This window comes from Tinamus guttatus, unplaced genomic scaffold, assembly GCF_059628265.1.
Source record: "Tinamus guttatus ecotype Peru unplaced genomic scaffold, ASM5962826v1 Tinamus_guttatus_pri_ptg000177l, whole genome shotgun sequence".
Lineage (NCBI taxonomy): Eukaryota > Metazoa > Chordata > Aves > Tinamiformes > Tinamidae > Tinamus > Tinamus guttatus.
This window is the reverse complement of record NW_028288711.1, coordinates 746,707-768,923: the sequence shown is the minus strand read 5'-3', so window position 1 is coordinate 768,923 and position 22,217 is coordinate 746,707. Positions and strand designations below refer to the sequence as shown.

The window sequence follows — 22,217 nt, the reverse complement described above, 5'->3', positions numbered from 1 at the left end:
TGGACTAGATGACCTCTAGAGGCCCCTTCCAACCTTAAGCATTCAATGCTTCTATGATTCTTTGTCTTTCAAATATATCACAGAAGTTTCTTGTCACAGTAATTCGTAATACAGCTTTCCAATACAATGTATAAGTTAATGTAACCCTCACTCTGTAGTGCCCATGGATGCAGTACAAAGGTACTGCTGGACTGGATTTTATACAGAGCTTTTTACTGACGGATGTAAGGATGAATGCAAATTTAAAAAAAAAAAAAAAAAAAGGCATCTGACAGCCTATCACAGAAAATGAATGTTAAACCTTAATCCAGGAAACTACAACACTGGGAAAATTGATCAGAAAAACGGTTAATCTCCTTAGCATTTTGTCATTTTTATATTCCGTTTTATAAGCCTTTTTTGTTTTTACAAAAGAGGAAGAAGAACAATAGTAATATAAGCTGGACAAGAAAAAATATGAGCTACTTACTTAGCATTATTTCTATGAAAAACTACAATAATAGGCTTAAACAAAGCAGTAAAAGCAGATGAGACAATAATTCTTAATAGCTATATATTTAATGATCCAAAGGTTGCTAGGTGATGACTAATTGCCTTCATAAGGGAATTATTTGTTAAGATTTATACCAAGAAGAAAATAGCATTTTCCTGGGATCCATGCATCTTTCCATGTTAAAATATATATATGTTATTTTTTGAGCGTTCTCTTTTTTGACAAAACCAGGAACAGTTCAAGTTGTATTAGCCACTTCTGTCATGTCTGGACCTGCTTTTCTTCCCCAAGTCCTGCCCTGACATTATCTACCAGCTCAGTCAGCATGAAGACTTGCAGTGGGGTCACTGTTGTAGGGCAGCATGAGGCCACATGCTGCAGGAATGATCAGATTCTTGCACAACTGTCCCAAAGCAGAACTAGGACATGCTATATGTTTTTGGTGTTGTTCTTATTCTTTTTCTTTTTTCTTTTTTCTTTTTTTCCCCATTTACTTCCTCCAGCATGGAGATACTTTGCAGAAGCAAAACAAACAGCAAAACCTGCCCAGAAAGTCATGTTAGCTAATCAGACTAAAGGAAGTGGAGTAATGAAAGTGGTTTGAGTAAGAAAATACAATGATGAGTCATGAGTGCCTTCTGCCTTTCTCCAACATAACCCATCATTGCATCCAGTGAGGAAACTTCCCACAAGCTTTGTCACATCCTCTGCTTTCTGGGCCTTGAGGTCTCAGTTCCAATGTCCTCAATCTCTAACGCCAGTTTTGATCAAGACAAGCAATGCAGCTGCTTTTATCCCCTTTGCACAACCCACAGCATCACCTCCACATACACAAGCAACAGCATCAGGGCACTCTGACAGCCTCTAGCATGGGATATGTAACTGTGCCCAGGGCAGAGCAGGCAAGCATGGGGTCTTCTCAACGCTACCACCCACCTGGCCTTTTAGCTCCTTGTACAGAGGCTCTCTGCAATTACTACAAGTCTTCCACGTCATGGTTTTCTTAGGGAATTTTTGGTGATTCTTGATTCTGATCGGACAGAGCATCTTATAAAAGGCAGCTTTCCTGCAGTTAGCCTTTTGGTTTCAGGCATCCCCAGGTAGGGAAGCTGCAGGATGAGGACATGTCTATGGCCCTGGACCTCTCAGCACTGGCTCAAAATGCTCTGAAGAGCTGGGAAGAGCTTTGGATCCACTGCTTTACTTCTTTGACCTGCCTTTTGTTGCTGCATGGTGGTGGGAGAAGAAGGTGATTCAGCTAAGCTAATTTAGAAATTGATTGAATTAATTTAACCCCCTTGTGCTGAGTTTATGTGTCATTTGAAGCCACACAGGCCTCTGTTTGGGACTTTAAAAGTCTCACAACACACGAGTCCCACAGGAAATCTATCAGGAGTTTGTGAAAATCCCACTCCTTCTTTGATCTGGGATTTCAGCATTGCGGAAGCCTTGGCTGACTGGTGCTTTGCAGAGACATCAGTTTCACCCTGTAATAGATACCAAAATTTAATTTCATACCCACTTAAGGTGCTGCAAAACCAGGCTAAAAATATTAAGCATCAATGGAGCTGATACTAGAAACTTAAAACTACTGTGAGTAAAAGTCAGGTCAGGTCCATGGCCCCATTAGCCTGACCTACAGCCACTTTGGCCTGATTTGTAGGAAGCCCAGAGAAACATCTCTATAAATATACCATTAATGTTAACGGCTAAATCCCTGGCCTTCTCTGAAAATCCTATCCACCCCTAAGTTAATAGGAGCAGTCCTTATTTATTTTAATTTGCTCACAAACCTGACAGATGTCATTTTCAGCCCTTGAATCAGAGTTTAGCAAAACACATTTCACCCAATATCCTTTAAACCTTCCACGCGTGAGCACCAGTCCCTGCTTAACTGCTTCTCAAACCTGATTAAAATCCAAAGCAAATCCAAATCCTGACTTCACTCAGGCTAGGAGGAGGAATTAAATACCATTTCAGGTAAACAAGAACTGGTTATTAAATCAATCCCACTGTGTTCTAACAAACTTTTATAAATACATAGAGATACATGACAACAACGGTTCTGCTATGGTTGTTTGGTATTTATCATGCAGCGATCCTCCTTTTAAGTATAGATCATAGGCATATTGAGGGGTCTTAACAAATGATGACATCCAGATCTCACTCCAGGCCTGACTTATTGCTCCAGGATCCTCATTTTTCTTACTAATATTCTGCTTAAAACAACACGAAAGGACTAGAAACACCAGGTTAGCAATTATTTTTTATGATTTTATCAGAGTGTCTTTGGTCAAGCAGGAGCTCAGTTTGGCAGGGCTTGGAGTGATGGAAAGCTCTGCCCCAACCCTGCCTCACCTGTCTAGGAACAAGAGATTCCTACCTTCCTTCCAATTCAGAAGGGCAGAGAGGAACCAACCACCAATGTTGAAGCCAAGCAAAGAGGCACCCAGCAGCGAGATTCACAGAATCACACAGAATGGTTGAGGTTGGAAGGGACCTCCAGAGATCACCTAGTCCAACCCCCTGCTCCAGCAGGGACACCCAGAGCACGAGGCACAGGGTGGCACCCGGGTGGGTTTGGAAGATCTCCAGAGAAGGAGACCCCACAGTCTCTCTGGGCAGCCTGTGCCAGGGCTCTGGCACCCTCAGGAAAGAAGTTCTTCCTCACATGGAGATAGAACTGCCTGGGTTTCAGTTTGTACCCATTGCCCCTTGTGCTGTCACTGGTCACCACCAAGAAGAGTTTGGCCCCATCCTCCCTACACTCTCCCCTCAGGTACTCGTACATATTGATCAGATCCTTCTCAGTCTTCTCTTCTCCAGGCTAAACAGCCACCGCTCACTTAGTCTTTCCTGATATGATAGATGCTCCATACCATCATAAAAAGCTATCAGATTCATCAAACACAACTTCCCCTTGACGAATCCATGCTGACTACTACTCTTGATCACCTTCTTTTCCTTGACACACCTAGAGACGGTCTGTAGGATGAGCTGCTCCATCATCTTTCCAGGGACAGAGGTGCGGCTGACCAGCCTGTAGTTTTCCGGCTCTTCCCTCTTGCCCTGATTGAAGCCTGCAGTGATGTTGGTTTCTTCCAGTCCTCTGGCACCTCCCCTGGTCTCCATGACCTCTCAAAGATGATGCAGAGCAGCTGTGCAATGACCCCCGCCAGTTCCCTCAGCACTCTTGGGTGCACCCCATCCGGGCCCATAGATTTATGGGTGTCCAGTTTGCCCAAATAGTCGCTAACCCAATCCTCCTCAACCAGCAGAAAGTACTCCTCTCTCCTGATTATCTCTCTTGTCTCCGGGCTTAGTATTTCCTGAGGACTAGCCTTAGCAGTAAAGACAGAAACAAAGGCGACATTTAGTAACTCTGCCTTCTCTGCATCCTCCACCACCAAGGCACCCTCCCCATTCAGCAGCAGACTAATATTTTCCCTGGTCTTCCTCTTGCTTATATATTTCTAGAAGTCCTTCCTGTTGTCCCTGACATCTCTCGCAAACTCTGATTGCAAACGGGCCTTGGCCTTCCTCACGTTCAGTGGAGAAGTGCTCAATGGACGTTTCTCACTCCATACAGTGCAGTATTTCCCATGTGCAGCTCTCATCGCCTCTCCTGGCTCTGTGCAAATGACATGGCTCTGGGCTTGAGAATAACCCAGGAACATCTAAACTCAAAGGAGAAGTGCAGATATGCATTAGTATTGTCCCAGATGGCCCCTGATGCAACTTTCTTACTGTTTCAGCCTGAGAAAAAAAAAAAAAAGAAAGAAATTTGTGAATTTGTGGTCCAACCACATAATATTCAGCACTGTCATTGGGTGAGATACTTCCCTTTCCATGCTACTGCTGTGGTCTCTCTTTTATTACTGTAAGGTCTGCTGTGCACTATGGTATGTCACTGAAGATGAATCCAGGATTAAAAATAAAAGTCAAAATATTTGAAGTCATGAGGCAAGGGTCTTTCCCACACTTGGCTGCCTTACAGCTCAATTTAACCACAGATGGGATTCCTTCCCAGTAAAGAACTGCATCACATGAGATCTATTGCAAACATAGCAGGAAAGCCCAAGTGTCGTGATGAATCCTTTCAGCTTGAACATTTCGTGATTTCAGTGCTGCTTTGGTCTTTGGCCCAAAATATTTCAACTATTATTCTGAAGCCAGGAGTTCTCATTCCTGGTGAAACTTGAAACCGGATGCAGGCAGAGAGAAAGGAAGGGTATGCGCATCAGTTTGGGCCATCACATGCTGATGATGGAAGGACTGCAGAATCCCTCTGCTTCCCAGCTCCTGCAAAATCCCATGAGATACAATGAACCACGATACAGAAAGGAAGAGACATGAGACACCAATAAAAGGTTCTCTACATATCTCAAAAGAGGAGTAGAAGGGAAACACTGGGACCAATACTCAATAGAAAACACTGAAATAAAGAGGGAAATCTGCATTAATTGCTATCTGTATCATTTTAGTCTTCCTAGGAAAAAAGCAGCTTAATTCTCACCCCAATAGTGGGGTTTATCAGACTCCAAATAAGGGAAACGTACTTTTAAAAACACGTCAAACAGATACTAGTATAAAATACTCTGGTATGGTCGAAGGACTCTCTGAAGCTCTGTCTGCATAAAAGTGTCTCCAAAAACAGTTCCACCAGAAGAGGAAGGGAGAGTGATCTATAGTTAGTGCTCTGACAGCAAATAATCTCAAAATATCATTCTTGCAGAAGCTGCCAGTAACTGATAGAAATGCTCAGCCAAGAATGATAGTCATAGCAATGCCAAATAGCTTGGAAGATAGTTCACATGCCATGAAAGTGATTAGCAAACAGCAGGAAACAAAACGTAGCCCGAGGGATCTCTTCTGTTGGCTCTGCTGCTGGTATTTGCTGGAAGCACAGCGGCTCCAGGTGAGCAAAGCAGGGCTGGCATCTCTGTCTCACCGTGTGCCCTCACTCAATGGGGGACAAGCCTGGCCCCAAGGCCCTTACAGACCCCTGACCTTCCCCAAAGCCTTCTCACAATGTCCAGTAACTTCTCGTGGTTATAGATTTTCAAGCTATGTTTCTGTTTCTCCTCTTTCAGCAAGGATGTCACTGTGCCAAGGGCTCGAAAAGTTGCAGGCAAACTTCGTCTTTTTTTCCCCCCATGATTGAGCTGCAGTCACCTTGGTCTCTCCTAGGGTTTGCAAATACAAGTTGTTCAAAAATTGGTTTCTTGTAAGCACTTCATTCAGGCTGGAGAGAAAGAGCTCAACTGGGCCAGTGACACAGACGCACTGCAGAAATGCTGCATCAGGGAGGTCACCAGATTCAAAAGACACAGTCCCACCTGAGGAATGTTTGATTCAATGGGAATTCTTCACCACCAGTGCTCAGAGTGAAGCACCTGGAAAAATGCAGTGACAACTTTGGCTCCAGAAAGACTTTCCCTTGTCTTTTTGTCAATAGACATAAATGGCACAAAAGTCTTCCCAGCTCCTGTGCGCCAGGACCGCTCCAGTCCTACAAGTCAGGCCTCAGGAGAAAAGCCTTGTTTGGAGTAGATGACATTTTGCTTACATCCTGGTTCATAGTGACGACAATGAGGTTTTCCGACATGGTACATCAGTCTGCCTGTCTGAAAATCAGTCTGATTTTCGGAGTTGAAGTAAACAGCAGCAGTCCCATGTTTACAAAAAGACGTTTTGTCTCCTCACTGCCCTGCGGCTCACAAAGCTGCTCCAGAGCAGCAGCTGTGATCCTCAGCTGGCTTCCAGCACACGGACATCTCATGCCAAATGTCACTTTTCCTTTCTTCTGAACTGGATTGGGCCCTCAAATCCTCTTCAGCCAGCTGATTTTCTCCAAAGGAAGTAGGTGCTCAAGCAAAGGTGTGAATGCATAGTTAAGCTGGTTAACTAGCTGAAATACTAGGAGAAGGACGTACATAAAATCCAATGCCAAAATGGGAGAAAAAGTAGACATAGCACATTCCATTATGCTCAGAACCCGCAGAGCAGGGAGGTGGCAGCAGTGGGACACTCTGGAACAGTCAGGCTCATGCCTGGGGATGACATCCCCCAGCTGCTGCTTCACAGGCATTGGCCAAGAATATCTCTGTCTTCTTACAAAGAGGTTCATTTTCTCACAAAATTTCTGGGACTTGTTACTTCCAGTCAGAGTGGAAATGTCTTGGAAAAAAAAAATATGGACTTTCCAATTAATTTATAAGATCCTCCAGGCAAGCTAACTTCTTTTCTTTGTTTGTTCTGCATGGAAATGTGAACCTCTATAGCCTTATATGAAAGAAATGTATGAAATGATAGTATCTGCCTGTTCTGTCTGCAGTCCTGACAATGTAGGAAAAATAAGAACTAAAGAGAGGAAATGCATAGTCTGGCCTTCTCCAACACATTAAAAGCAAAAGCCACGGACACAGCTTTGATCTTGCTCATGAATGATTATCAAGAATAGCACAAGGGTTCTGTGAGAGCAGCTAGCTCTCTGTAAAATCCTACTGATAGTTAAGATGTAGATTCATGATATAAATGGTCTCCAATGTTTTCCTGATATATGTTTAAGTGCCAAAACAAAAAAAAACTCCCTCTGCAGTTTCTTTTGTCCGTACAGCTCATGTCATTCATAGAGTTGCTTTAGCTAATGAATCAGATATAGCAGGAAAGGTTTACCACAAAGTTCTCACTGTCTTTTGCAAGAAGGACTAGCCACATAGCTGTTTAGTCTCTTCTCCAGTCACAAGTAGCTCTATATCAGTTTAAAAATGCCTTGTAAAAGTTTAATTATCTCCAAAAAACAGATCTGGGTAGCAAAGATACACTAGGCAAGGCAATGTCCTTACAGCAATAACTCCAGTCTTGACTTGGTTGCCCAGACACATCATTATACATTGCTCTTATTTGTAGGTCTAAAGAATTTAATTACCAGAGGATCTAATGGACAACAGGTTGCTTGTAGCTTGTGGATTAACTTGAGGTTTAAGTTTTTGAGAGCTGCTTGCACTTTCTGAGAAGAAGAATCAAGACACTGAGACATCACAGCTTCAGAAAAGCTCAAGTCTCACATCAGCACCCAGGTAACTGTCCAGTTTTTCTCCCAGAGCCTGGGGTGCTGGATGCTGAGCTTCGCAGACAGTAGTGCCTTGAGTATCCTCATACAAACTGTTGAGTTCTGACTCCATATAATGGTCATTTGTTGCTTACTCTTCTGAAAACTCAGTCCAATTTACAGGTTTCAGACACTTGGAAATCTATCCATGAGCTCTTGATCTGGTTTATGGGCTCCTCATGAATGGAGTCAAGCCATTCTTAGAATATAAACTTTACAAAAGCAGTCTTCCCCACTGGATTGGTAGAAACCACAAGCAAAGATCATGCCAAACCAATCTAGACTGTACTGTAGTTAAGACTTGTAATCACTTGTCTCCACCGCTGACTATTGGGGGAGAATAACAGGACAGCTTCCAGCCATCTAATTGCACAGTAACAATTCTGCCACCAAAACTCACTTCTCAGATTTCTCTTTAGGCCATAGACCTAGACAGGATCTGAATGATCCAGTTGAACTAGGTGTGCTTGTACCAAAGAACTGTCTTTTACAGTCTTTCCAAAAAGAAAAAAGAACAGGTTGTGCATTGATATGATTAGTGTGTATGAATGTCTTTTCCCTTTCCAGAACAAAGGCACAGCAAGAAGAATGCAGCACAAAGAAACTCAATTTCCTCTCCCAGCAGCATTACATCAGTGCAATACTTCTGATGTCAATAGACTTCTTCTTTCCCAATTTATACTTACTGGGAAGCAAACCAGATCCGAGTGTGGTTATTCTTCAAAAAACTAGTCTCTTTAGCAATAGGTCTGTTTCCACAGTATGTTTGCTGCATTTCTGTGATTCTGCTCAGCTGTACGTTCAAAACATTTCCCTTCCAAAACTATTCCTTGTGGATTGTTGCCATTAAATGAAATTCAGGCTTTATTTTCTGTAGGATCTCTACATCAATAAATCATATGTTACCTATGCTAGAATTTAGTTAAGATTCTGACTGATGATCCATGAAGTGGAAGTGAAGCCAGCCCATGTAGTTCTAGCTGTGTTGCTTGGCCCAAGTGGTCGACATAAAAAAGTAGCCAACATGGATTTTTGCCATCAAAATCAACTTGGCAGATTTAATGCATGAATAGGAACAGATACACTGATTAAAAACATGATGCTTTGGGGGAGTCTGACACATCAGTGAGAAAAACTTGAAGGAGTAGAAGGGTATGTGAAGTGCTCAGTACAAACAGACCTGCTGAGTGCCATAGAAACATGCCCAGACAAACGTATGGGAGCCTTGCTAGGAACAAGCAAAGACGTAAGATGATCTTCCAAACCAGGAGTCCTCTGGAAATGCAAGATGGGCAGAAGTAGGACACAGCATGACATCTTCTCAAAGGACCCTCACCACCCACCTTTTCTCTTTAGTCTAGCACCATCTAGAGGGATGCATCTGCAAAGCTGAGGCATCAGGACATGCCAGTATTATTGGGCACGTTTGATAAAGGAAAACACCCATCAGAAACATATTGATTTTGGAATCAGAGGAAACCAAACCACTGGAAAACAAAACCTCAGAACAGTAGTTCACTCATCCAGCCACTCTTGCTATTTGTTAAAGAACACAAGACTGCTCAACCCATTCCCCTTACCCTGGTTAGCTCTTCTGTGAAATGAAAAGTTGCAGCCTCCAGAAACAAGAATACATGTTTTTTTGGTTTTGTTTTTATACGTAGAGATCAGGCATAATATAGGCAATGCAGTAGTTCTACAAGCTTCCTCAACATCTGGAGATGTGAAAAGGAATCCTCAAGGAATAAGAGAAGAGATATTTTTTCATAACCATTTAAATCTTTGTTTTTCATACCTACTGGACAGGAGAGCATAATGAGGCTAGCTGAGGTAATGGTGCCCATATTACATTTTTGTTTTTTCAAGGCAGAGCATCAGAGCTTATTAAAATTTCCCAGAATAAAACACCAGAACAAGAATGACACTGGGCTAGAGTCACATCCTATCCACCTTACATTGTGAGCTTGCACTTTCTTTCAAAGCAGCCCAGGCTGCTGAGTTTCAGTGTTGTGAGATGCAATACATGTCCTCAATCAGCTAACATCTCTAGCTAATCTTATATAATCCAGGGCAAGGCCACTGGAGCAAAAGTCCCACTTGTCTGAATCAGTGAGTACATGGCTTTGGAGATGAGAAGTGCACTGTCCTAGTTGCAGGGCAAAGTGCAAGCTTTCAGAATTCCTTTGCCTCCCAAGATAAGGAACAAGTACCAAGAGATTTAAAAAAAAAAAAAAAAAAAAAAAAAAAAAACAAGCTCTTGAAAAGGATGCACAAGACCTGTTTTTCTTTAGTAATTGGATGCGACAGCTCCTGAGGACAAAATCCCAACATCTCTAGTTCTCTGAAAGTGGTAAGATGTGAAAAGCATCCTGACAAAACAGAGGCCAATGCTACTACCTACATCTTGCCGTTATGCTAGCACTCTTCCCCCAAGTACAATAAGATGTAGCATAGAGTGTTTGCAGGTTGGTTGGGGAAGGGAAGAACATTCACACACTGCAAAAACTGCTGCCTCCCAGCCCTACCTGGAAGCGCAGGAGGAAGCGCAGCACCACTGGGGTTGCTGGAGCAACATCCTGGAGGGAGGGAAGGAGAGAGGGAGCTGCCGGAGGGAGCGGGGCTGTAAAACCACAGCCCAGCTGCCTGCGAGAAGACAGGGAAAGAGGGAGCCTGGAGCAAAGAACAGCTTTGCTGAGCCCCAGAGAAGATGGTCTGAGTAATTCTGCATGGTAAGGAAAGCTCGTGTTTCCTGCACGGTAAGTGCTCTGCGCACGTTATGGCCTTGGCTCGCCATGGGAGAAAGGCTGGTCCACGAGCGGTTTGAAACGCAGCCAGGGGCAGTAACTCTCTTATAGCCCATTAGATTCAGTCACCTCCATTTCTTCCATTGCTCCTGGCCGGGGTCTGCTCCAGGTCCGGCACAAACTCCAGCAGGGCCAGGGTCCCTCCAAGCAGCGCTTCTATTGCGCAGCCGTTTCCTGTCCACGCGGCATGCAAACAGCTTCCTGGCTTCTCTTGACAGTCTGCCAGTATGTGGTGAGGAAGATGAGGTGCAGTTGGGCAGGTGAGGAGACACCAGCACGTCCCCTGCACATGGCCCTGCTCAGCCAGAGCCAGGTAAGTCCATGTCTCTCTGGGAATGCTACAAGGGGGGCTCAGGCTGGCTTTGGACTCCAGAAATGAGAACCTCGTATTGCTGCTAGGCTGCCCTCAAGTCTAAGGGAAGAGACTTCTGTGCCCGCAGAAATGCTGCATGGAGCACGGGCATCCCATGCCTCCCTGCTGCAACAACCACAGTCTTCCTCAGAGCTGGGAAGAGATGCATCTCTTGGAAGTCACAGATAATTTCCTTTTCTTCTTACTTTATTTTTCCTCACTGCTTTTTACCTTTAAACGTCATGGCTGCATCCTCACCCTGAGAGATGATGAGCAAGGAGCAGCCTTTGGAACAGAGGCTGAAGCACATGACTGTGGATACGCTGCCAAAGCACCATCCCCACAGAGCCACATCACCCCAGGGGGACATTTGTCATTCAGTGTCAGCACGCACCCGACTAGGCACCAAAATGAATCAGCACAGCCGGCAGCACTCGCTGCCAAACCTTGCAGCCCCTTTGCTGCCGCGGCAGTGGCCTATTTAAAACACACGGATCGCTCTGACTTTGCAGGTTGCTCCCGCAGCAGCCCTGAGAGCAGCCGCTCCGCCCGGCTGCTGCGATGTGGCAGGGCTGGCGCACCAAGGACTTGTCTGCACTCGCTCCTGGAGAGCTCCCCACGGGAGCCTGGTGCCTCGCATTTACCTACAATTGCTTATAGTTCCTACGAGGGGGTTTTCCTAGTGCCTTGCCAGTCCACATCTTAGCTTTTTCTCTTCAGCAGCAATCGTTTACCTTAGCTAATACTGAATCCTCTTCTGTCTCCAATGCTTGTGCAATTGCAGATGTAAACACAGTGGCATCAGAAGGCTCCCAAGCAAGAGGCACCATTGCCAGGAATGACGACTCCATTCAAGACCAGCCCTGCAGGTCCTGAGGATAAAAGCCCTCGTGGTCATTCCCAGATGCCCACAACACTCCTCCCTCTGGGCCTCCCTGGGAAGGTCTGTTTGCTGGGAATCCTGCACCCCAGGAATTAGAAATATGTTTCACCAGCAAATACCTCCTGTAGCTGCTCTAAACACATGCACAAAATAATAGAGAACACCCTTATCCTCAACACCCAGATTTCCCAGCCAAGGTTGCAGACAGAAAAATAATTGCTAATGTTTTTTAGACCCCCTAGCACTGCTGGGTCATGGGGTGTCAGGGGAAAGGTATAATCCGCAGTAGCCTAGTATCAAATATTTTTTTTTAATGGGGGCAAATTCTGCTCCCAGCAGTATCAGTATACATGAGACTACTCCCAAGGAGGTAGAAACAGGCTTCGGAACAAGCAGTCTTGGAGTTTTGGATTTCCTTCTAGCTCTGGGGAAGCCCACGACAATCTGTGCATGGCCTCTGTGTCCAGCGCCCCAGAGAGGCTGCCCTGACCGCAGCCAGAGCTGAGGTAGGATGTGCAGGGAGCTCCAGGGACCACGGCACTGCCCCACTCCTCTGGCAACCCCCCCTACTCCGTCAGAGAGAGCAATGACAGCAGAATTACAAACTCTGCAAGTGTGGGACGGAACCTGCCTGAAATCATCCTGTGACTCCCCAGAATGGGCCAGCAATAAAGATGTAAATCTGAATGGAGAGGCGTGCAGGAAATGTGATGGCTTTTCTCCAGAAAAAGACTCCGAGGTGGAGATTTAGATGGGCAGAAGAATGGCAAAGGTTGCCAGGGGAGGCTGCATGGCTCTGCATGAGAATGGTTATCCTTTCGTGGGCATCATCTTAGTCCACAACCACCTGTAGCTTTATGGCGCTTTATTGCGCATTCCTGCATCAAACCAAGCAAATGCTGAGGTCTCCTGCTCCCTGCTGGCTCCTTTTCCATCTTGTAAACTAACACAGTGTGGGGAAAGAAGAAAAAAGAAAAAAAAAAGAAATAAATCTGAACCAAAATGGAACAAAAGAGGAATCTAAAAAGAGCCCTGATCCAGGCCTCCCCAAACCACCCACAATGTCTGATATAAGCCCCACTCCCACGGGTCATTAAGATGTTCAACACCCTTGTCAGGCAGCAGAGTTAGCACACAAAGTAGGTGGTGCAGAACCCCTACCCAAGCTGGTTCTTAAGTTGCAAATTCAGTTAAGTCCACTGCTGAGACAGGGACCGCATCTGTCAAAGGACAAAGCTCACTGTTGCTAAAGGTACAAATTCAGAGCAAACATCACAATTAAAAGACCATTAAGCACACATTTTCCCTTCTCCCTTGTACCAAAAACACATAGTTCATTTCAAGGGCATGGGACTGGCAGCTGAAGGCATTCTTCGCTCTCCTGTGTGGCACAGGTAAAAACAGTGGCAAACTACCAAGCCAGAGCTCCAAGCTAGCTCTAGATTGTTTGTGACACCTGAAGTGGTTTCTTTAGAGCTAGGGATTTAACCTGTGACCAAGACAGAAGGTTTCAGAGCTAAGCAGCTTTCTAATGAGTAACGTGCATGTTTTATTAGAGTCATATTGCCACTCATCCATCCACGCAAGTCCAAAGCATCAGCTGTAGCACTCTCCTTCTCTGCCCCATGGCTTCTTCACACCAGTGAATAGGGATAGTTTTCGTTTCAGCTCTCTCCATGCCGCTCCTGTCACCGTGCTGTGAACCAGTGATGTCCAGCAACGAGAACACTTGTCTCTATGAACTGGCACAGGCAGGGCACCTTCCCGTGCTCCACATGCCCCATGACCGTGGTGTGAGGGAGCTGGCCACTCACCAGGAGGCGGACGTAGCAGCTGCTGAAGATCACCAGCAGCTGCTGGGCCATCACCTGAAACGAGCACGGGAGGAAGGTCAGCGCAGAGCGCCCACCTGGGTGCTCACACCCAAGTGCAGCAGCCTCTCCTGCTGCCGCTGCTGAGCACAACCCAGTGACATTGTGTTAAACACCGTGCACCCACTCGTTCAAACACCATCCTCAACCACTGCTGACCCAAAGCAGCTTCAAATGGACAGTGCAAAGTTACTACCCACATCTGTCCTACAGCAAAGAGAGAAGAGCAGAAAAACAGAAAGCATCCAAAAATCCCCAGGAAAACAACAGAAAAGGCCCTACAAAGTTAGGCATCTTTGGGACTCTGACATTTGTATCGAGACTTCTCTGCTCCTTAAGTAATGCAGAAAAGGGTCTATTTATATTTCCTATCCCATCTGTTCTACTGACATAACTGACCATTCTTGCTTTTGGCAATCAGGCTGTCCTCAACTTCAGACATCCCAAGGTTACTACAGGTCTGAAAGGAACAGGACAGAAGCTACAGAACCTCTCCAAATCTGCTCATGGTCAGCAGCTTCTGCACGTTGTCACCATGGGGAGCGACATGAAATGAGGGGGTGTCCAGCAGAGAAAGGAGCCTCGGGACCGGCTCTGCAGAGACGGCCTGGACTGAGCTCGCTGGCTGAGCCAGGCTGCCTTGGGGATCTGCTCTGCCACTGGCTCTTGCTCCTTTCCTTGTCGCCTGCATGCAATCTACTTAACAGCAGTGAGCAGCAAACTGTAAAATCAATCAAAATAATCCCCTTGGGAGCTTCTTGCTGAGCAAGAACGAGGACACATTTTTCACTCAAAGCAATGCAAGTCTTTGAGAACACAATTCACAAAGGACACAAGCTCAGCACTGCAAAGTCTCATCTGTATCCCTGAAGCAAGGGAACAGTTTCCTAGACAGTCTCTAAAGAGGTCCCACAGACACAGGACAGTCAGGAGAGAGCTCCTCAAATTAACCTGAAGGAAATGGCATAAGAGATGGCAGCAGCTAATTCCAGGCCAGGCAGTACCTGCCTCTACTTGGGATGCACAGACATGAATCCTCTCCTAGTCCTGGCTACCTGCACCATGCCAAAAAGAATCAGGTCTTTCCAGTGAGATCAGCAATGGAAGGTCTAATTGTGAATCACTCAAGGCCATCAGCATTAAGCTACTCAGCAGCTTCAGGGCTTGGAGAGGCTGTGTGTGGGCCTTGAGCTTTCCAGGTTTTTCTAACTGTGAAAATGGAGATATTCCTCATGGCTGGCAGATGTTGGGCAGAGTTTTGGAGATGAGAGGCCTCGGGAGGCAATTAGGCACCTCTGTGCATCAGGGGAGGGGATTCCTCATTACCTCTGGGGGGCCCTCTGGAATGAGGCAGAGCAGCTCATTGCATGTCACAGGCTCTTTCGTTAAATTCACTTCAGTGGATAACAGTGGGGTTTCTTCAGATGAGACCTGCTCCACTTTTCCAGGATCAGGCTGCACTGCTGTCTCCATAACAACACAGATCTGGTCCAGGCTGTGCCGCAGGTCCGACTGAAAAAAAGGAGAATTTGGGGGTCTATATCAGTTTTTTATCAATCAGTGTGAAAAGTTTTTTACTGTCCATCCTGTGCTCTGTATTGGTTCATCCAGGGAGAGGAACAGTCCTGAGATTTTCAGAGGCTCTCATCATGCAAGTCTAATCAGCAAGGGCAATTCAGTGCAATATATATTTACACGCTGAGGTAGAAGAAAACAGCTTTTGAAGGCCAAGAAGACAAAATTCATACACAGTTAACAAAGTTATTTACTTATTCCTCAAGCAATCCATTTACTTCAAGATGACAGCTGAAGGTGTCAGCTATTTCAAATTGAGAGACATGCTTTCAAAATTTGCCCTTGATTCTTGATGATTTTCCTTTATTAAAGCTGCATGGTTAATTATCCAGACCTACACATACCAGAGGATCTCAATAAATTGTTACAGACCTTAGCACTCGAAAACACAGTTCTTTTTCCAGCTCCCAGTTTACAGCAGGGAGATTATCCGTGGGAAACTCAGTGTTTATTTTTTTGTTAAATCCATCCACTCCATCGGCTGGTTTCTGGCTCTGCACTCACGAACGCCAGGAAGGTGCCCAGACTCAGAGCATAGCACCAGTCCTCAAGCCCATGACTTGTTCCCCTCCTCCCCAAAATGCAGCTGCCATGGCCAGGAGGAGGGTCGGGGCTGTCCCCACAAAACATCCATCCCGCTGCCTGCTCCCTGCCCACCTCCATCGCTCACCTCTTGCATCCTGCGCAGCTCCGCGAGACGGGCTGATAAGGCCTGGAGGCAGCGCTCTGGACTGAAGTGCACAAACCACAGCTGGGACACACAGGGTTAAGGTTGAACACTCTGCCCTGCAGGTCCTCTGCCTTGGAGACCCCGTGTGTGGGTCTTGCAGACTGCAAGGGTGCACTCAAAATGCATTCAGGAGCTCAACAACGTGTCAAGAGGGCCTGAGCAAAGGCAAAACCTCAAGCACTGAGTGATGAAGAGAAAGGTGGCAGTGAAGGGGGACATTTCCCACAATAGGGGAGGAAGGCACGTTGTGGTAACAGGCCACCCCTGTCCTCTTCACATCTCCTGCACCCCAGGAGCTGAGGTAACCCAGGACCAGTATTTGGAGCTACAGTTGCTCAGTGACTTTACAGTTAAAGAAGTTGAATGCTCACGCTGACTTAACTCTGCTAAATCCCTCCCTGATTTTATTCTTTGTTTCTAGGGACTGAGTACATTCATTTTTACAAGACTGAGGGTTCTTCAGTTAATAATAATGTCCTTGGAGATGGAGGCACTGTTAGCTAAGAGCTTACCAGAGTACCATGCTGGGGATGTGGGTCCTACCCAATTTGGAGACAGGGGCCCCTCAGAACAGAATCAAACGTCTTTGTCCTTGCATATGTACTCAAGTTGGCATAGTCAAGGCTATTCAAGAAGACATAAAAGTTAGGGGGTTAAAAAGGATCTAACATCAGAGCAAACAGGGAAAGTGTAAAACCTTGGGTCTATTTCTGTTCAAGCAGCTCTGGAACATGTAGGTAGATGTGAAGGCTCATTGTATTAGTGCTCGTTTACTCTGGAGTGTGACTACACTCCAACTACACTCCAACTCCACTACAAACACGTAATTCAAGTTCCTGAGTGTTTCCTCTTCATTATAATATAAATACTCCCTGTACCGTACTCCCTGCACATTCCTTCAAACCTGTGCGTTGGCCCATGGTTCGCTCTCCATTTATATTTTCACACTATTGCGTATATTTGGGAGTGTGTGAAGTTTGCCAGTCACTCTGAGACACCATCTCTATCACCTTCCTATAACACTTGTGTGCTACCTTAAAACAATCTTTTCCCTAAATCCTTGTCTAATTTTGAAAAGATACCTCTAGAAGGCAGCAAATGAGACTCCTCTCTACCTGGCTTCAACATGCATTTCATAAAGCTTTCAAGATCAAACTTACTTAGCAGAAAGAGACTTGAGCTACAATTCACTTATCTTCATGAAATCAGATTCTTTAATGTACCTGAAGGAGGGAGCCCAGGGCTCTAAATCATTCCTGAAAATAGAGACACTTGTATGCTGTTGAGTTAGCTTTTCTTTGCAAGACAGAATACAACCTCCTAAGGTTTTTACTATGCTTGTTTTGTCAGTGACACATTACTGTCACTCAACACAATTATTATTACAAATGTAAATATTATATGCTTCCAGACAGTATCACAAGCCCAAAGGGCTATTTCAATAGAATTAGAATTTCAGACTCATTATCGCCAGAGGTGTTTGGGCAATCTCAGTCCTCAAGTATAGGAGGGGAATGTCCTTTATGCAACTCGGTAGTGAGAGGAGAGAAAAAAAATTAAATAATAATAATTTTTAAAAAGCTAGAAATTCCACAGAAATCTCACCTTCTGGAAATCTTCATTGATCATAATAGCAATAACCCCACATTGTTAGCTACCTGGGAGAGATACAAAGGGTTCCCCACAGAAAGGATACTTGTAGGACATTGTGCAGCCCATCCAGGACATCTGTAATCCCTAGAATCAAATTGTGTTTGATAAAGATTTCATTGACAGCTGCCAGCCTCACATCTGTATTCACATTTATCTGTTAAAAAACACAGGAAAAAATAATATGCCAATCTACAGCTATGATTTGATAGATGTGGTGGTATCATGGCCCATGACTCCAGAGCACTATGCCGACACAAGGAAATGATGACACTAAATTGCAATTTCTGACAACACACAGTCCCAACTGCAAGGACCACCCCCAATACAAGACAGGAGTTCAACCTTGCTCCTACTGGCAACCCCACGTGGCTTCCCACCAGTGACAGGAAGTGTGAACTACACTCAGCAAGGTTGCGTTTTCCAGTGCCAGCAGATGCTTTGAGTCAGCCTGGGTGGCTCCGACACCTCCTTTTTAGCCATTACGACACCTAACTTGGTTGTATAACATTCCCTGTCTGAACCCGATTTCTGAGCCTGTTCTAAAAATATTCCTTCTTCCCCTATTAATTATGTTCTTTACATGCAACTAGGAAGTTATCTACATCCCAGCACTTTTCTGAGAGGGAAGTCTACTCCAAGTACTCCAAGCTGGCACCAAAGCAATCTGCTCTTACCTTCCTTTGGCGTCGCCCAATGATCAGTATCACAACTGCAGTGACTGCTACAGCAGCTACGGTCACCAGCACACTGGCAGCCCAGTAGCGCCCAAAGGAGCATAGCTGTACTGTGGAGTAAATATTTGTCCAGAGAGACATGTAGAAAATCTGTAAAGACCCAAAGAGAGTGATGTCCCTCACAAAACTAAGGAAACACAGACAAATCAAGGAAAGAAGAAAACTACTGCTCCTTTCTCTATACCTAACCATACATGAATTAAAACAGCAAAGATTTTCAGAGGATGAGAAAGGACAGAAGTTCTTTCTGATGACAAATAGGGGAGAAAAAGGTCTAGAAGAACTGAGTGAGCCCCAGTTTATTTTAAAGAATTTCCAGTAATCAAAGACAGAGTGAATTATTAATGATAATTCATATTTACAAAGGATTTCAACCGAATTCTTTTTGGATAAGAACTCACTGAGGTGTACTGATAGTATTTCTAATACTCCTTGCATTTAGAAAGTTCCTATGTCAAAGCATGCAAGGCAGTGTGGACACTATTCAACTACAATAAATGCTCAGATGATGCACACTGAGCTGAAGGGCTATGTTAGGGCCCAACAAAGCTGACCTTTGCATAAAGACAAGCAAAACTGAGTTCACTTCCCACCCTCATCTCCCACCCCAAAAATTCCTGACATCATTTAGAGGGGCTTTTCTCACCATCTATTAAAAAAAAAAAAAAAAAAAAAAAAGCAAGACTAGACTCCTAATTCAGCAATGATATTGACAGATGCATTGGTATTTCAGGAACAGGGCGCTCCACCATCCTTACCATGGCAATGGCCATTCGGAATGCCCTAGAGTTGTAGAACATGTACCGCCTCACTTCGGGCTTCAGGACAGCATCCTGGAGCAAACTTCTCCACTGATCCACTGCAACCTGCTCAGGAAAGAAACATCAAACCAGGGCTACTCTCTGCTTTTGGGCTCTCAGCCCAGGTGGTACAGGCCTGGGCAGTGCAAGTCAGAGGACATTCTGGAGTGCCTTTCCACAGAGCACCCTGGCTCAGGCTGCAGCCTCATCTACACAGCTGTCACAGATCAAAAACATGTGCATTTGCCTCTTCTGCAGTAATGTGCCCCTGGAAAGCACTGGAAGAGTTGCACAGGAAAACCTCCTCTTTATGACACAGAAGAAGATAGGACAAACTGTTCCAGCATTGTCCCTTCACATCAGAGTTACTTTCAAGTAATTCACCTGAACCTATGCAGATGGTTACAGTAGCTCTTGCTTGCTATGGAGCACGTGGAAAATCTGAATCCATGGAAAATGAGGTCATGTCCTCAGAGATGTGACTGGCAACAGCAGGGGCCTACTGTGTTTTGGAGATCTCTGCTACCCAGGTGCAAATGCAAATCATGACAACACAGCTAGCATTCACCCCGCATGCCGGGGCTGGAAAGCAATTATCCACAAGGAGCTTACCTGCACCCCAAGGGACTTTAGTTTCTCTGTACAGAGCTCCATGTCAAAGGAGGTGGCCGAGCAGTTATTGTCCATGCTGAGTACCATGAGGACCTGACCATTGCGAGCATCTGCAAGAGTCCAAAGAGTCATGAGCACCATCACTGGTGCTCACCTCAGCAACTTAAGAGCAAATAACAAAGGGAAGGTTGAGGAGCACAGACCATTCTAAAAAGTTTTTAATGGATCCAGAATTCCTCCTCAGACATCTCTATAAACATCATTAGGTCCTGCTATCTCAGGAAGAAAAGAGCCTGCGAGAGTGGAGGAAACCCAACATACGTTCAAGGAGTGAGCAGTCAGTGATACCACGGTTCTCTGACCTTCCGCAGGACAACGTATCGTCTCACCGAACCCTAATGAAAGGGCAACAACCTGAAGCTACTCAGTGTTGCTGTGGACAGCTACAAAAGGCTATCTGCCTCTTAGAGAGGTTCCTTATCTACCTAACTCCAACTTGAAGAAAAATCTTGGCCATTCAAATGAAGGCATTTTACCATGGTCGCATTTTCTAGCAGGCAGGGAGACTCTAGAGCATGAGCATTGAGTCCAAGTTCCCACTTCAGCAATGCTCCTGGAAAGTGTGGCTCTGACCAATGCTTGCAGCTTCCCAGTTCCAAGATGGGAAATGCAGAAATATCATTTAGAGACCCAATTTGTGGTCAGGAGCCCAGAAAGTGCGATGACAGCCTCTCCTAAGTGTGAGAAGCAGGCTCCTTGGAGCAGCAGACAACTGCGATCTTCAAGCATCCCATCTGGCATTTATCTTGAGTTTACATGAGGTGAGCTATGTCTAAAGGAAGAGATGAAGCCTAAAGAAATGGCCAGTTCAGACAAAATTCAGTTTCACTGAAACATTTCAGCCCGTTCTCCCTCAGCTCTGCAGGTGATCCTGCATTCCAGGGTCCTCAATTTCAACAGGTGGATGCCCATCCATTCCTAAATATCAGGCTCTTCAAAACAGTCCAAATCCACCTATCCTCTCCCCTGAAAACAGAGATATCCACAATAGCTAGTTACTTTTTCAAAGGAGGTGCCGAGGGGTTAACGAGCATTCTTTTAGGGGCACTACACTCCGTGCTGCTTTTCTCTTCATCATCAAAGAGTTTTTTGCTTACCTGTTGCCCACTGAAGGGATCCTTCATTTAAATCACTCTTACTAAAGAAGACAGAGGAAAGGGAGCTGTTTTTCTTGATTCCATCAGTTTGGCTTTTATGAGCCATGCGAAAGGGTGCCTCTCCTTAATGGATCCTGCTCTGTATCATCAGAAATTCAGCACTTCATATATCTCCCTTTTCTGTCACTTTAAGAGATACCTATTCACACACAAGATAACAGGCAAGTGGCTTGCTCTCCTCCTTGGGGACAGGATTGTGAAAGCTTCATTCACACGCCCACTGATGGCTTCCTTGAGATTTTACTTTCCATGAGCATGGGAGTTATCTTCTAGACCTGAAAAGAGAAAGAGAAATTGCAGTGCGGCACAGGCTAATTGGCACATTCTGCTCTTTGGACCCTGCTCTCTGTGGCTGTTATCACCAGTTAAATGTTACTTGGACACAAGTACAGCATGCACAAGCTCTTTTGCTGAAAACATTTTTCCCCTCCCTCTCTAAATAGATTTAAAAGTTCATCATTAAGTATTCATATTTTGTAAGCAATTAGCCCAGGAATTGGCCTGATTTCTCCTTGTGAAGTCAACAGGCTTTCTGTCATTCCCTTCAGTGGGAGAAGAAAGCAGGGCCGCTGTAAATACCCCTCCCTTGCAATGATATATCTGGATCACTGAAAACAGTGGAGAATTCCCTACTATGCAGAGCAAATGGAAATGGCACAGATGAGGAAGGAAGAAAAATGCATCCACTTAAGGCAGAAACAGGCAAAACAGGAACTTTTAGCCAGGACATGAGAAATTTTTGAGGAACAACTTTCTTTTCCTACTCACCTCTGCCTCTCCCTTCTCAGGTGGGGATGCCGCCGGAAGCAGAGGTGGCACAACCCCATGGGAGAGGCAGCATCCGTGAGCTCTCCAGGTAAATGCTGCTGACGTAGGTCTCTAACCCTGATCAGCTGCCCACACCTCTGGTGTTTATTCAAGCCAAATGCTTGGCAGCTTGGAAGTTTCCTTACTAATTATTTCGTATTCATGGGGTCCAGCTGCATCCCTGTTGGCTCTCCAAAACCATCCTCTACTTTTTAACCTCAGTTCTGTCTTTCTTTTCTATCAGGAGCCTGTTGCTCACTTTGGGACTCATCAGCTCTGCCTCCTGGGAGGATTGCCTTATTTTTGCCTAATTGTTGTTGCTGCAATTGCCACCTTGCATAAAGGCACGGCACTCATCAGTTGAAGGACCATCAAGCAGGAAATTGAGGCAAGCGAAACTACATGGAAGTGTCTTATGATCACAAAAAGAACCTGAAAAGGTCTGGAAACTCATGGTTACAGGATTCAGGCTGTGACATACTTTAAATTGTGGGTGAGTATTGGGTTTGTGCCTGTGTGTGGGATCGGCACAGCTCCTGCTTTCAGTTCAGACTGTTTCCTTAGAAAGACAT

At 45.2% G+C, this 22,217-nt stretch overlaps 1 protein-coding gene across 1 annotated transcript; it reads right to left on the bottom strand.

Annotated features, from left to right (window-relative positions):
* Window positions 1-13,268: 13,268 nt before the first annotated feature.
* On the bottom strand, window positions 13,269-21,108 carry TMEM268 (transmembrane protein 268). The gene is made up of 8 exons (XM_010215425.2): window positions 20,779-21,108; window positions 19,622-19,731; window positions 18,968-19,075; window positions 18,150-18,299; window positions 17,519-17,629; window positions 15,763-15,843; window positions 14,844-15,029; window positions 13,269-13,514 (listed from the first exon to the last, which is right to left on the bottom strand). The coding sequence occupies exons 1-8, from the start codon at window positions 20,882-20,884 to the stop codon at window positions 13,335-13,337; spliced, it is 1,032 nt and encodes a 343-aa protein (XP_010213727.2). The 5' UTR covers window positions 20,885-21,108; the 3' UTR covers window positions 13,269-13,334.
* Between the last annotated feature and the right edge of the window lie 1,109 nt (window positions 21,109-22,217).

What these genes read in the sequence shown, in the direction of transcription:
- TMEM268 (XM_010215425.2), bottom strand. Translation starts at nt 20,884, where the DNA reads ATGGCTCATAAAAGCCAAACTGATGGAATCAAGAAAAACAGCTCCCTT. An exon ending in TAAAGTCCCTTGGGGTGCAG is followed by an intron (nt 19,076 to 19,621) that starts GTAAGCTCCTTG and finishes TTTCCTGAGCAG; the next exon opens with GTTGCAGTGGATCAGTGGAG. An exon ending in AGCTGCGCAGGATGCAAGAG is followed by an intron (nt 15,030 to 15,762) that starts GTGAGCGATGGA and finishes CCTTTTTTTCAG; the next exon opens with TCGGACCTGCGGCACAGCCT.